The sequence below is a fragment of the Conger conger genome, chromosome 10 (assembly GCF_963514075.1).
Source record: "Conger conger chromosome 10, fConCon1.1, whole genome shotgun sequence".
NCBI lineage: Eukaryota > Metazoa > Chordata > Actinopteri > Anguilliformes > Congridae > Conger > Conger conger.
Window position 1 is genome coordinate 38,004,613 of NC_083769.1, and position 15,910 is coordinate 38,020,522.

Below are 15,910 nucleotides of genomic sequence, written 5' to 3' on the forward strand. Positions count from 1 at the left end.
CAAACCACAGACACTCACAGACACAGACACACCAAAGACATACCACAGACACACAAAAACACACCAAAGACATACCACAGACACACACAGACACACCAAAGACATACCACAGACACACACATATACACCATACACACCCAGACATACCACAGACACATACACACACACCAAAGGCATACCACACACACACAGCCCACACACAGAACAGATATACCACAGATGCACCAAAGATATGTATACTACAGACGCACAGACGCACGCACGCAAATGCACACACTACCATGACGAACTGCAAGACACAACCGCAAGACACACTCACTAGTGAGCCAATGTTCTTCAAAATTTTTATTTTTTATTTTTATTTTTTTCTTGGGGAAACCAAGATTTTCTCCCCCGGTTCTCCCCCAAAACAGACATATACTTAAAAATCCATTAAGATGAAGCAGGGGAATGTAGGTGCAATGCATCCTCTGAAAAGTGTACCAGTTTGTGGGCTCCTTGGCAGTGGGGAGCCCACCTTTTTATGAGGGATAAATACTTTAAATGAGGTGGGAGCCGGGCCCTGGCACACACTTTCATTACGAGGCCCAGGCATATTTCTGTGCATGAAAAGGAGCTAATAATGAAACCGATTTGCATCTGTGCTGGGGAGGCATAATAACCCCCCCACCCCCCCACAGAGTACAGGTCTGCCTCCCTGCTCCCATTACCATGGAGATTTTAAATATTAGGCCACTTTGTTCCAGTGGTTCACACAGCACTGAAACAGGAGCGTGTTTCATCCGCTGATCCTCCAGCTAATGTGTCTGTGCTACTCTCCCCTACCTCACACCAAGATCCCTCAAACCGCTCCTCACACAGCTGATGCATCTGTGGTACTCTCCCCTCCCCTACCGCACACCACAATCCCACAAACCGCTCCTCACACAGCTGATGTGTCTGTGGTGCTCTCCCCTCCCCTACCTCACACCACGATCCCTCAAACCGCTCCTCACACAGCTGATGTGTCTGTGGTACTCTCCCCTCCCCTACCTCACACCACAATCCCTCAAACCGCTCCTCACACAGCTGTGTCTGTGCTACTGCGATACCATTGTTTTGAACCCCTACAAAAACCCTAATAAATTCTCAACTTTCTCAATTTTGTCAGCCAAAGCCCAACCCTCTCTGGATGAGGGTGGAGCCACTTCATATTGGGCCTGGGACTGAAAGGGTTAATATGTGAAATGTACATTATTTTACACCAGCATGGACTGCTTCCCCAATCTCTTCACTTGTTCCAGGAACTGTTTTTCATCCTGTTTCTGCGTCATGCAAGTTGGTATTTATGTCATATGCTGTGAGTCACATTGGGGCAATTTCAACCGACTCATCTTAGCTTAATATGTCACTAACGACAGGATTTGCATGGTATACGACCAGACTACGTAAGCTACAAGCACAGGATCATCTTGTTCACTTAAGACTGCCAGCAGCAAATCGTTGGCATGTTCCCATGTTGTGGTTTTAATTAAAACCCTGCCAGGACTGCACTTGTACATGTATGAGTCTGAGATATAAAGAGTTGGAATACTAACAAAAGTAGATGTGACTTTGGCTATATTAGCATATATACTTTAACAGCTAAAACAGGTTCTACTAAAATTTTCCATTAACTTCACAAGCAGATGTGTGACAGTAGTTAGTTTACATTTATTATGATCAGCCATTGCCTCAGAGAGAGATGAGGACATTGAGTCATATTACTCTCTATTTTGTGCATTTTATGCTCTTGGATTCTGGGTAATGTAGTGAAACCGCACCCTGAGCATGGCAGTTTCTTCTTAAGCCTTGTCAGCCTACTTTCCTAAAAACATCCTGCGCACCAAAGATAAACCTAAAGTATTTAAGTCTCATGAGGAGGCAAAAAGAGTTGCAAGGTGGAAAATACAAAGCTAGGGATTACTATGGCCATTTGTCCAAAACAGGTCAAATATAACTTGCAATTGAGTTCAAAGTTCATAAGGATAGAAGAGTGTAGGGAATCATGAAATCATGGTCCTTGGGGGCTGAGAACTGCAGGTTTTCCACCCTCTCGTTACTTGCGAGACAGGTGTGCAGTCTAGCCCTAATAGTGCAGTAGCACTAATTGTTCAGTTAATTACCCGGGAGAAAAGAAAACCAGGGTTGGATTTGGATTCTAGGGCCAGATATCCTGATCCCTGGAATAGTGGATAGTCTCCTGGTAAATCATAAGAAACCAGTGTCAAAAGGTCAGCAGCAATTGCCCCCCTGACAGTATTTGCTAAATGAATAAAAACCAACAGCAACAGCACTGAGAAAAACAGCAGCATCGACAAAAAATCCTATCTGCAGGTTCCCAGCTCCTGGGTCCGTACGCGGGTGAAAGTAAGATGGCGGCTCACCGTGTTGATGCAGGGCAGCTCCTTGTTGAGGAGCCAGGGCAGAGACAGTTTCCCCTCGCCACGGTAACAGGACTTGATCCTCTCCCTCATGGCCAGGTTGACCTGCCGCAGGGTGAAGAGGCACAGCACGGTCTCGCGGGGCGGGTTGGCCCGGTTCTTCTGGCCCTGGGAGAAGACCACGAAGAGGACGTCCTCGTCTTCGGACAGACCGAGGGCCTGGGCCAGCAGCTTCCCGGGACGGTGCTTGTAGGCGGCTTGCACCAGGCGGTACTCCACCCCGTCCTTGGTGCAGCCCAGGGGGAACTCCACGTAGGAGTAGAACTCGGTGTCGTTGGAGCACATGCGCACGATCTTGGAGGTGAAGAACTTCTCCCCCGTTGCATCCTGGGTAAGCTGCGTGTCCAGCTGCAGGGTCAGGAAGTAGATGTAGGTGCGGCTGGCGAAGCCGTACACATAGTAGATGTCGAAAGCCGGGTAGGTGGAGAGGGTGTCGGAGGGGATCTTAATTTGGGAGGACACAAACTCATCCTGGTAGACCAGCCCAAACATGTTGACGCTGTCCTCGTCTGCCACCAGCTTGCGGCTGGACAGGGTGGGGAAATACTCAGACTTTCCGTCGATGGCCGCCCCGATGAACAAGCGGCTGCCTCCTTTCTTCTTCTTCTTTGGCTCGCTGACAGGTCCCTCGTCGTCCCCGACCACGACACCCGCCATCCCGTCGGCCTCCCTGGCTCCGGAGAGGTAGTGCTCCTTGCGGTGGTGGGGCTCGCCCAGTTTGAAGAGGTCCTCCAGCCTCAGGAACTGGCACACGCCCTGCCAGATGCTGCCGCAGGCCACCAGACGGTTCCCGGCGTAGTCCACCAGCAGGAGCTTGTTGATGTTGTCCAGGAACTCCAGCTTGTGGGCGCAGGACCGGACGCTGGGCGGCGGGTAGCACTTGGAGTTATCCTCCACGGGGCCCGTGATGTGAGATCGCGTCTCGGTCAGGTTGGCGGACAGCTTGTAGACGCGGTTCACCGCGCCCACGAACACGTCGCCCGTTGTCCGGTGTACCGTCAGGTGCGTCAGGCTGGTGTCCGTGACTCTGAAGGAGCTGGCGTCCGTTGGCGGTCCAGTAGTGGCTGTGGGGAAGCCTTCATTGACCACGGCTTGCAGGAGGGCGAATGCCAACACCCGCCATTGAGGTGTCATGATTAAGAAGTTCTTGGAGGGGGTGAAACAGAGCTCCTCCTTAGGGCTAATGGTAACCTTTCCTTTTGTACGAATTTCAGTGGCTCATTTCTGAAAGGACAAAGAAACAGGACATTAGTCAAGCGTACCTCTCGGCCCTTGGAAATAGGCTTTCTAGCCTTCTTGCATTATCCTTGATAGCCTTAAAGATTGGTACTTGATGACATTCCTACTTGAACTTCCTATCGCATTTTCTGATGATTATCAAATAAATTAAACTAAACTCAATCAATCAATCCCCTCCTGGCTCAGCAAACTGCCAATAAACCTCTCACAGCCATCACCAATGTAAACCCGCATGCTTTTGTCAAGAAGGCAGGAGAGGAAGAGCAAAGGAACTCAGTGGGAGCCAGGCAACCGGGCAGCAGAAGCCGCAGTGTTCAGGCCGAGTTTCTCCCCCCTTCCTGTGATGCCGTATATTCACAGCTCAGGATATTTAGCGTAAGTGCTCGGCAGATCAAACACATTGGTCTTCCGCTGCTCAATCACTTCTGCCCCCCCCTCCCGCCCCGTTGCTCTTCTGCTCAATCAAGCCCCCCCCCCACACACACACACACACACACACACCTCCCCCCACACACACACACACACACACACACACAGACCTCCCCACACACACACACAGAGCTGCTGGAGAGAAAGAGGCCCTTATGGCACTCGCTCGAGCTCTCCGGGCTAGGGGATGCTGGGATACGCTGACAGGAAGACAGGGGCTTCACACATCCCGCACAGTTGCCGCCTCTCGCGTTTCGCAGAAACAAGCAGCTTCTTTTATATCATGGTTTAATGCCTTCTGTCATTGGAAGAAGGGCTCGTCTTAAGGACATTTCTGGGTTGTTATCATTAAGACCTGATCTGCGAACGTGCACCGTTCTAATCTCCCTCCCACCAAAAACTGAAAACAAACACAGCCCTGTTGGTTCAATTTGCAAACGCACGCGTACACACACACATACACATTGCACACAGACATGCGCACACACATACACACAAGGCGGTATGCACACACACATGCACAAAAACCATTTGGTATGAAATCCATATGCTACTTATTGTTTGAATACAGCATGGTGCCCACATTATGTCTGGTGAGGTTTCACAAGCTGAGGTTAATTCCAAATTCATCATTTTTCTAGACAATGAGGCATTCAAACACACTTCCGTAACATGTTTGGATTACAGTGGTCCCTTTTTATAAAGTAAATATGGAACAGCTACAATAAAAAGGTACATCAAAAGGACAGAACCAGCTGAAACTGCAGCTTGCTGTATGTGCAGTATTCGATCATTTGTTTAAAAGAGAAACCCTATCTTAATATAATGCATTTTGGCTGAACTCTTACCACTAATGCCATTGCTCCCATTTGTTTATTTCTCCTCTTTGGCTCAGGTTCAGAGAAGGAAAAACATGATGAGTTAATGAATTGGTTCAGTCCTCAGCATTTCTGACTCCATCATAACACTGACTCATTTTTAATGCTGCTAACCAGATTACAGAGCTCCAACTCTGTATGGGCGGGACGTCAACACTGCAGAAGGGGTCGTTTTACAGTCGTATTCATGATAAAAAGGCTTTTGTTGCATGGGAAATTTAGGCAGCCTTGGATGTTCTTGCCATTTTTTGGTTCTTGTACACGTCCTGTATCTGGGTGAACAGTATTCGTGCTCAGTTTAATCTGCACTGAAAAACAATTCCACCAACTCAGCAGTGTGGCAATAAAATGAACTTAAAAAAATCTTTAAAACTTTCTGTCCTTATAAGAGTCTAATACAGGTCATTCCTGCATAACCAACTGTGAGGGTGAGAAGGATACATGAATGAGGGGATAAACCAGGATACATTGAGATAAACACAGCAATTGGTGCAATTTCACAGTGAGTATGTAAAAATGCATTAATTCAATTAATCATTCTGAAAAGGCTTTTCATGACCAAAATACTGGTTACAGTATAAAATATTATTTTTTTAATGTGGAAACTGAAAATGAACACTTAAATAAAATAAAAAGACCAACTCAATGACATTTTGATAACAAACTGACAATATTTCAGAGATGGCCTACATGAAATGCAATAAAAAGACAACAGTTTATAAAAACGTGAAATGGTACATGGGGATTGTGGAATTAGAAATATGTATTAATCCTTGTTTGATGGTATCTAAAAAGGGGAGGACCAGCAGTCCTAGAATGCACCACAAGCGCTGGTATGGGCGTTGCTGTTAATGTACTGCACTTGCATAAATGTTGGCAATTGGCCAGGCTGTCAATCTCAATTACAAACCGATATTAACGTTTAAATGAGGCCTGCGGATAATCCAGTAGGTCACTTATGCATGAGGTGGTTATACAGGAGTTTACAGACCTTGTGTTAAGACCTATAGGGCTATAGGGTCCAACTACTCTACCAAACCATACAGCGTACCCTCAACTGGCAAAACTTCCCTGCTATGGTTGTCAACAACATGAATAAAGTGTTATATTGAGGGTTTTTTTTTTTTTTAATAAGATGGTTATCTGACTGCTTGCAAAAAGTAAAACGCTTTTCATTCAGACTACACAGCAACGTTTAGGTAAGATTAAATGAAACAGTGTGCTGAGAATACTAAACTCTGTACTTAACGCACTACAACTGATGAATCAAGGGTGGCACTTGTAATACAGTCTCCAATTATGCAAACACATTGTTTCAAAAGCTAGAGTGGAAACATGCGACTGAAATATGGCTTTCGTGCCATCCTAGCATGTTATTAAAGCTCCTTTAAACATGGTGTTGTTCCGCCCCATACTAGTCGGTGCCACAGAATCTGATTCTCAAATACAAAATTGCGTAATGACAGAGCGATCTCGTACTTTCTACCATCCGTGAGATACCCAGTAAGCGTGCCTAAGTATGACTGTGGTAGGAGACAGAACGGGCGTAAGCCACACACAGCCATTTACAATCGACCACAAAACGCAAATTCATTAGACCAGCCGTTTTAACACAATGGCGCATTGTAATACGTTTCTTGACTTGTGGAAGGTGCTACCGAACCGCAGTCAGAGTGCTTTTCATTGCCAAGGTGTGGGAAGAGTAGCAGAAAGCAGCGGTGTTAAGCTGGACACCCAGGCAGAACGCTTTCAACTGGAGTCACACACTGCACTCCCACTAACCGGGAGAGAGATTTCTCCCAGTGATGGACTTCTCAAATGATGTTCATAAACAGCCAAAGTCTGCACAGGAAAGAACAAAGGAGGAACTTGAAAGCAAGTGAGAGAGAAAGAGAGCGACCTCCCCGTGAATAGCAGTTTGAATAATTACAGGTTCTGCTGGTGCAGGTATTTTTATAATCCTTACAGTATTTCTACATTTATTTTTATAGCCACCCACAAACAGCCGATATTTCATGTCTCTTGGTCACAATAAGACACCTAGATTTGAAGTGCTAGCATAAACTGTACTGTGACCATACATTTTTTTAGACATTAAAATGTCAGTTTGTGTACACATTTTTCGAATAAATATCACCTGAAATAAATCTCTTAAAATATAGCCTTTGTTAATTTTATGGACTAGGGCAAGCCCTTAACAAAACCCCACAGTACCACACACACGCTCCATCCGAGCGAGGCAACAATAAGATCACACAAGTTGCTGTACGTTGTATATTTTCAGAAATCACAGCGCTTGTAAAACAACATCATTATTTTTGACAAATGACCCCTGCGACTTTCCAGCCCGGGGAAAACTGTAAACACACCAGCACAGCGAGCCCAGCTCCGACACGACGCGGTCGTGAACTTTGGGCTGCCCGGAGTCCCATATTTACAACCCACACGGCAGAGTGCATTTCACTCCATTTCATCTTCTTCTCACTTCGGGCTCAAACGGAGCACCGCAAACGCGAGGCGGCGGCGTCGAGCGGGCGCAGCCTAATTAAACAGAAGTGTGCGGGGCGCTGCGTCCGTGAGGGCGCGGCGGGGCCCGGGCGCCCGCGTTCAGACGGGGGTTAGGAGCGCACGGTTGCCCCCGGAAACCACCGAGTGTTGAGAGAGGGTTAAGAGGAGGACGTTCGGATTTCACCTCATCAGGCCCCGCCGCCTGGCGCTCTCTCACCGGCGCTCTCTCACCAGCGCTCTCATAATGAGGGTCAACAGCTCTTCACTCGCACAGAAAGGGAAAGGAACGGCCCGGCGGGCCGGATCAAGACGCTTTCGCACTGCCGCAATTGACCAAGCGGGCATAAGCAATCTCTTATTTTCATAAGAACCCCCTTCCTCTCGATCTTATTACACTTCAGACGGTGCTTCATGGCCCACACGTTCACGTTTGAGTCATGTTTGCCTTTTTCTCTCCAAAAAAAAAAAAAAAGAAATTAAAAAACCACTGTGATGCCCAGCACTGGGAAAGCCATTGCTTCGCTCAGATGGAAACTAACTGAAACCAAACACGCACGACAAGAAATATGTCTGATACAGCGTTTTACAGGATTAAATGTCTGTCCTGAAGCCTAACAGCAAAGACCCTTTGTGCTACCACTCCTCCAATACAACCATACACATAATATTGCCTCTAAAAAGTATCCTCTCATTTACTGCAAATGCACTTCAAAAACACCTTAACTGATTCTTGCAATGAGTGCCTACTTTGTTTAATGTCTGCCAAAAAATGGATTTAAATCACAGCTGACCACTTACGGGAATTGAGTATTGCATGGTACTATTAAAAAAGAATGGGCTGGTAGCTAAAATCCACTTATTGCTTTCTCACTAGAACATCTATACCTGAAAGGTCTTACACCCGAGCTGCTGCTCAACGTCTTTTTTCGGTTGCCCGAGAAAAGGTTGACTTTTTGCATTTCTCCCAAACATCGCACGGTTTCACAGATCAGCGACGTTCAGTACTGCAAGCTCCACCCAAACAGACCGAGGACCACTGAAATGTTCTACCGTGCGAGCAGGGGCTAAAAAGGGGTCTAGTAGCTATGCCCCATGCACCAAGCTCTTCAGTTCCTCCACCACAAAAAGGGCCAAAAGCCACTATTCAAATGGGTAAAGGGCCTCCAAGGCAGTCGTGTGGTGGCGGTTAGTGCGGGCAGTAAAGGAAGAACTCCTTCCTCTTCGAAATGAGGAAGTCTTAGTGTCACCTGATTGTTTCCTCTCGGTGTTATTTCAGTCTGAATTCACATCCTGCAAGACGGCAGAGTCAGAGGTCACTCATTCTCCTTTCCACTTCGGCAAACACACCCACCGCGCTCACCGTAATCGCCCGGGTAATATATCAAGTATCGCCATGACGACCCCCACCGCCAGCCCAGGTCAACAGCCAGCCTGCAGATCTTCATGCATGCACCTTAATGGCAGCACTTAGGTCCACATGATTGCAGCTCTGCCTGTCACCAGCTCTAGAGGCATTTGCTTATTTCGCGAACTGCACTTTCGGAAGTCCATCTGGCTTAAACGCATCTGCCGAACGACTAAATTGTAAAATGGCCATTGTAATTGCACGTGAAATTGACTGGCCTGTAAACGACACTGAAACCAGTCAACTTGCCATGTGCCAATGGGCTAGGGCCCATCGGGGGGGGGGGGGAAATCATTAACCCCTTCCTGCCCAATCATAAGAACAGGATAATCCACAGGCCAAAGAAAGGCTCTCATTAGGATAAAAGCATGCTCTTCTATAGGAGAAAGCTGTATGAGTGTGGAGCAGGACAGACTGCGAAGGTCACGCCATCCTGAAGTGACCAATACTAAGCCCTGCCACCTGTCACATGGACTTATTCTCCACTAACACACCAACAATTCATTCAGAAAAAGGATTTTCAATAATTGGCTTACCAATTAAAAACCTTCCATTCAAATTACACCCCCAAAGAACCATAGTTTGTTCATTTTTTTTGTTTTGAAATGTCACATTGTATTATGATGAGTGAAGCCTGTTCACCACACCCCCTCCACAATCACCGCCAGTGTTATCCCAGCTCAGAGGTCATTAAATGATGCTTTCACTTCTATTATTCGGCTTAATGATTAATATGGTCTATAAAGCAGCATTAATTATCTTGGTAAACTATAACTAGTACTCAGCACAACCTTCAGGTGATCCTGTTCTGTTGTATATTTCCACTCCTCAGGATTGCCAGCAAAAATATAATTTCAGTTTCCTACTGCATCACAAAGACAAAACGGAAAAAAAATATGTTTTACTTTAATTAGGTTTCAAGTAGTAACATTTTTGATAAGAAGTGACCATCAGTGTTAATATTTGAAACGGGGTCCTTTGAATACTTAGTCTAAGTACCCATTATTTAAATCCCAAACTTCAAAGTAAAGTGACCCATTGGGTTGACAGAATGTTGTCATGCTAATGTGTTCCCCCACAAAGCCTCTGGAGCTGTGAATGTAAAGGGAGAGGACACTGAGCAGGCCGCATTCGTCAGGAAGTGCAAGCGGATCATCCAAGCCAGAGACCCAAAAAAGCATCCAAAAAAAGCTCACACGATACCCGCCAGCAAGTGCCAAAATATGTGGGTACTGTGAACTTTGAGGAAGACCTATTAAATTCCTTTTTAAAACCTGAGCCAATGTTTTTTAGCTCTGCTATAAATCAGAATTCTGCTCAAGGGCACAGAAGAGAAAATTATACCGAAAACAAAGCAAGTACTGAAATCATTAATTAAATATAAAAATCCTCTGTGTGCCGTAATGGTTTTTACCATTTCTAGTGCGTGGAGAATAGTAAGTAGTCAGTAATAATTTTGGAGGAAAGAAATAACCAGGGCACACTGAGGTGAAGCTTCCATATTGCTTTCTGGAAACAACCTGGGGAGGTTTGTCCAAAACGGTTCGTGTGGACTGCAAATTATTTCCACAGAATAATGCCTATGGGACTCGGAAGCAGAGAGTCCAGGTGGGTGCTGCACATCGGTGGTGTCTGAGGTGAGCTCCCCCTTCACCGCGATGCCCTTTGAGATAATGGAAAGCAGCATGCACACGTAATCTATTAGATATTTCTGTTGTCGTTGTTAATAATTAAAATCAATAAACAACAACACACAACCAATACTACTCATTATACATTGCACAGCCTAGAGACCTAGACACGTCTTCCAGTGTAAAGTGGGTACAAGCCGGTAAACCTGCGTGTACTATACCCAGTATTACCCCTCCCTGCATTGTATTACCCACAGACAGGGCTATGGTATGACATCACACTGAATGCTGGGGTCTCTGACCGGAGTGAGACGGCTGTCAGGACTGAAATTCTCCCCGAAACGAGGAAAGGACAAACAAAAGGCCACAGGGCCTAAATTACTTTTACTGAGCGCTGGTGCTCTGATGCCCATTCCTGGCAGTCTGGTTCTTCTCCCTCCTGATGGTTATCTCCTGATTTAGTAATGATGTCAACTTTACGCGCAGTGACGGAAACGTGTTGCTTCATGAGCCAGTGCCAGTAACTAGGAACTGCGCTGGCATTGGCCAGGACAACAAATAAAGATCGAGAAAAATCGACAGTAATCTTATGTTAGTGAAACAGTTTGAGCTTGACAGTGCTAAAGGGGAACAGAAGTCCTCCTCTGTAAGATGCACACAGTGGCCCCCAAATGTATATCTTATCCTTTTCCTCCTTTTCATTTTCAGGTGTCACCATTCCTCACTTATCCAGTATGCTCACTTTTAAATTGAAAATTAAAAACATTATATTATGTGAAAGTCAAAAATGTCAGCACGTTCCTTCATTTCTGATTGATTAAAATAGCCCTGAAGATCTGCTATCGTCTGTTAACATGGACAATCACAGTGAAAACATTGAGTTGGTGGTTAATTGAGATACGGGACATTGACGACATGAATATTTTGATACACATGACCAGTTTTTGGATGGCTGCTCAATCGTTTTTGCACCAAATTCCAGTGTTAAAGAAAGACTCTCATTGTTACTGTTCCCCTGTTTTTCTCAGTCAATTAAAAAAATTGCAGGTCTGTCATCCCACAGAACCTACTGTCCGTTTCAGACCTTGAGTCAGCAGATTTAAGTTGATACTTTGGCCTTTGCTTCACCAATGTAATCATGACAAAGCTCTGACTCCTCAAAATCCCATGAAAAGTGATTGAGAACACACATTTGCCACTACTCTCTGAATATCTCCAGTAAATCTATTAAAATGTCAGTTCTGAGCACGCTCTGATTTGTGTGTCTACTCGGCAAGCATAGGTGATCTTACTAGCTAATCACAAATGGCACACATCGAGGACTGACACACCCATGCTTATCCAACAACATATAGCCTAGCCTATATAATATTTTTGCTATAAATTCTAAATTCTGATAATTTACCAGATCTGATTAATTACATAGCCTACTAATTCACAACAACAACAAAAAAACATAATACCGCCTCTCAGCATTGCCAAATAACAAAATAAATCTTATTTTACCAGGCCCATGACGTGATTATTTTATTTATGTGTTCGTTAATTCATTCATGCATCGGTTGTATAAGAAGGTGCATGCAATGTGTCATCACTATCGCCTATTTCTACTGAAAGTTCGCCTAATTTCAATGTACATCAAGCAGTTGGACTGTGCTACTCTTCGTTTACTTGCAGCAGGCTACGTATTGTGAAACAAACCGTCCCGTTGTTAATGAAATCCACTAGTCCACAGTAGGGATATTTAAAAATCAATTGCTCTGTAAAAGGAAAACAGAGGGCACAACATCTAAATAAGACGGCATCGCCTGTGGAAACAGATTGGAAAACATCACGGCGAAATCAAATTGCTTTCACTGCACTGTTAGCAGAACAGGCAAAACGCGTAAATAGGCTGCATAGCGGTTAATTCGATTCGGCTCCTGTAAATGGCACTAGAAATCCATAGTTTAGATTAATCAGATGTTCAGTCCATGAAAAGAAAATCCATGAAAATTGTACAAATGATGTTAATGACAAAAGGAAAACATAGTTAATCGTTTTGGTTCATCGTGCCCAGTTGTCGAATAGGCTATACAATGCCTATTGATTTTTAAATCCGCAGCTCCTGTGTGCCACCCATCTCACTGAATACTGGAAATAAAATGGCTTGCTGGTTAATTAATGCACGAATCTGAAAGTGTAGACTATTCAATGTGCGGCGTGGATGTACAGGTTAGCTATCAAGTTCACTTAATCGCTGAAACCATTATAATGGGATAAAATGCATGGAGCCTTCTAAAGGTTATATCAGGCTGGCGTAGTGCCGTCTCGTTTTGGTAATTTAGGTTTAAACTGCTCGATGTATGCTTCGGAAATGGAAAATGAAAAGCTACATTTTATATAGCCTACAATAGCCTATTCTTTTCAGAATATAATTCATCCTTTGTATGGTATGTGCCTTGCAATGACTGTTATAGTCCAATAAATAACAAATAGCCAACATATTGATTAAAACGTAAAATACAGCTATCATCACTATTTTTGCCAACAGGCAGTAAATGCTGAGAAAATGTACATATACAATCTTTTTTTTTTTTTTTTTTTTTTTTACATTGGCCGGTCAGCTCTGCGCATTGTCTGTAAAAACAACCAGACAGTAGCTAGACGAGTGTCACTTGTTTGTGCAGATGTTGTGAGGAGGAAAACTAGCCGAGCGGCGTAATGCTGATGTGCCAGCCTAGTGTTAATTGTAAACTCCCACTAACCTATGGCTTATACAAACAGGCTCTTCGGACCTCATGTGTCGCTTCACCCTCGGTGCGCTTCACCTAACATACTGTGCCTGCTTACGCCAGTGGCCGTATTTGGCACTGGATATGCTTCACTACACCGTTACGACTATCTTTCCGTTAACTTCTCGAATGTCTACCTACATAGGAGAAAACCAATGAAAATAGCGACTATCCAGTGAGGTGTCTTGGTTATAGGCAGCCCGCATCACTGTTGCTTATATGTAAAGAGAAATCCATGAACTAGTCAAAGCACTTCTTTCAATGCTTATAAGCAACGTCGGTGCTTAGTTGGGGATATGAACAGATTTATTCCAGTTTAACATTTATACTGACATGTGACAAAAATTAACGGTGCCGCGGAAACTGTGAAAGATGTGTCAGATGTCTTAAAATGTGGAAACAATGCAGGGGGTTAGATATGCGATCGTGTAGCTAGCCATTCCAGTATCACCATCAAGCGATGCACACAAACGGAACACAGCCAGTTAGCAAGCTAGGTCTGTCCAATCTGGTAACCAATACAATTATGAAGATCCATCTAGTATTGCATTTTATCCATCTTGGAAAAACATTGGTCTGGATATCGTTTACCTGAAAGCATCGTCTTATTAACCATACCTGTTTCCTATCGGGCTAATACCCGCTTTTAACGCCCCCTTTGTTCTTAATAGAGCGGTACGAATTCTAATTTCAATGATCTTACGCGCAACGCCAGCCAACTAGCTAGCCAGCCAGCTAACAATTTAGAAATAGCCATACGCTCCGGTGCAGCCTACCACAAGCGATGATCACATAGGCAATAGCACTAAGAAAAAGATACACATTCGCTATTCATATAGGATCTACTTACCAGCAACCATGAGAATCAATCCCTACAACCCAGCATTGTTTTTAATACTGTCGAATGAAAGCTCAGAAACCTACCTGTACTTAAGGTGCAACAGTTATATCCACATCCATACACCAGTCTCCTTCAGTTATTTTTTTTTTACAGTCAGTATTCTGTTTGTGACTATTCTCGGAATCCTCAGAAGAAGCCCGCAAGGCGCTCACCGCTGCAATTGCATTGTAGTTGCCAAACCCTTAAGAAACAGTCTTGCTTTCTTCAGGAGCGAGACTCGGGGAGTAGCTACGCCTTTAAATATGGAAGATACCACTATCATGCAAGCGGTGTAGGAATATAATATAGCTACATAATCACCATTATTTTCAAAAAAGGCACTGCTCTACGTTTATATAGTATTTAATAATACGCATAAACTCTCTCTCCCGCCAGCTGAAAGTTCGAGAAAAAATAATTATGTTCGGACAAAAATAATTTGTGTCCGTGAAAACCCCGTTCTTTCGAAAATGGTAGTAGCCGCCTCATTAATCAAGTATTTTTCGACCAACCCCAGATGTTGGAGAAAAGGTTGCATTTCAGAAGGCAGACAGTAAAGCACCGATTTCCATTTTAAACAGTCAAAATTATGGGTAAATGGATTAAAGGTGTTTCCTTTAACCCGAATGCTAACTGCTGAATAGTAAAATGATTTCGCCGTTTCGTTGCTACGCGGTGCGTTTCGCAATGTGTTTAACTAATATTATTTTCTTTCTGCAAACTTGTATAGGTAAAACTTCAATAACTGTGCAAAATGCGCGAGTGTGTGCGTGCGTGCGTGCGTGAGAGTGTTTCTGTTGTGTCGCTGAGTGTGCGCCTTCGAATGTAGGCTAAAATCAGCTCTACGTACTCGGTGGCTTAATTCAACAGCGCTTAGATCCCTGTACAGCAGTACAAGTGAAATGAGCAGACTGTCAACTCATAATTTGCCTAAATCCTTGCTTGCTACCCCGTGTGCTTGATATGTACAGTGGATAATAGGTCCTCTCCAGCGCTTCACAACGCTGATGCCATAGTACTGAGAAGCTAGAAAGCTACAAATGTCCCTGTTGATTTGCAGAAGGTTCAGCTGGCTAAGCAAATGAATGAATAACGATTATAATCTTAGTATTCACAAACTGCACTGATCCAACATGAATACAGTACTTTGGTGTTATGGAAAATGCACTTGCTTCCCTTTTTAATCTACCACGAACATTGTGTATATTAAATCCAAAAGATTTTATATATAGATATTTTAAGATAGTGTGTAGCTTAACATTTTTATTCATGACCACAATTACTGCAATACATACCGAACACAGTGCTTACGCCCCTGCCCATTTTCACCTTTATCTGAATATGGACATGATTTTAATAAGAAGAATGAGAAATTGGATTGTTGTACCTTAAATGGGACACTATTATGCAAGCACTTTCTAAAAATGTACAAGGATAACATTTTCTTGAAGATGGTTTCATTTTAAGTTGATAGTTACATAACCATTTAAATCTTTACTGTAAAAATGAAATTCATGTATTCAGCCAATTTTGTGTTTAGTTGGGATGAGCAAGCTAATGCAACAGGCTACCTTATGCAAATATAAATTAAAATGATTGTTGGTCATCTTTTTTCAAATCCAGGCTGTTATGCAAGTTAATGAAAACCTAAACTGCATCGATTTGCCAGGTCTACAATAATCATTGTTATTGGTGGTGGACTCA

At 44.0% G+C, this 15,910-nt stretch overlaps 1 protein-coding gene across 1 annotated transcript in view; it reads right to left on the reverse strand.

Annotated features, from left to right (window-relative positions):
- The window catches only part of plxna3 (plexin A3), a 138,573-nt gene extending 124,178 nt beyond the window's left edge, over positions 1 to 14,395 (reverse strand). Inside the window, exons 1-2 of the mRNA XM_061256868.1 lie at positions 14,251 to 14,395; positions 2,406 to 3,686 (exon numbers count right to left, since the gene is read on the reverse strand). Coding sequence (XP_061112852.1) covers positions 2,406 to 3,596 — 1,191 coding nt within the window. The 5' untranslated portion in view covers positions 3,597 to 3,686; positions 14,251 to 14,395. The remainder of the gene's footprint in view (positions 1 to 2,405; positions 3,687 to 14,250) is intronic.
- Between the last annotated feature and the right edge of the window lie 1,515 nt (positions 14,396 to 15,910).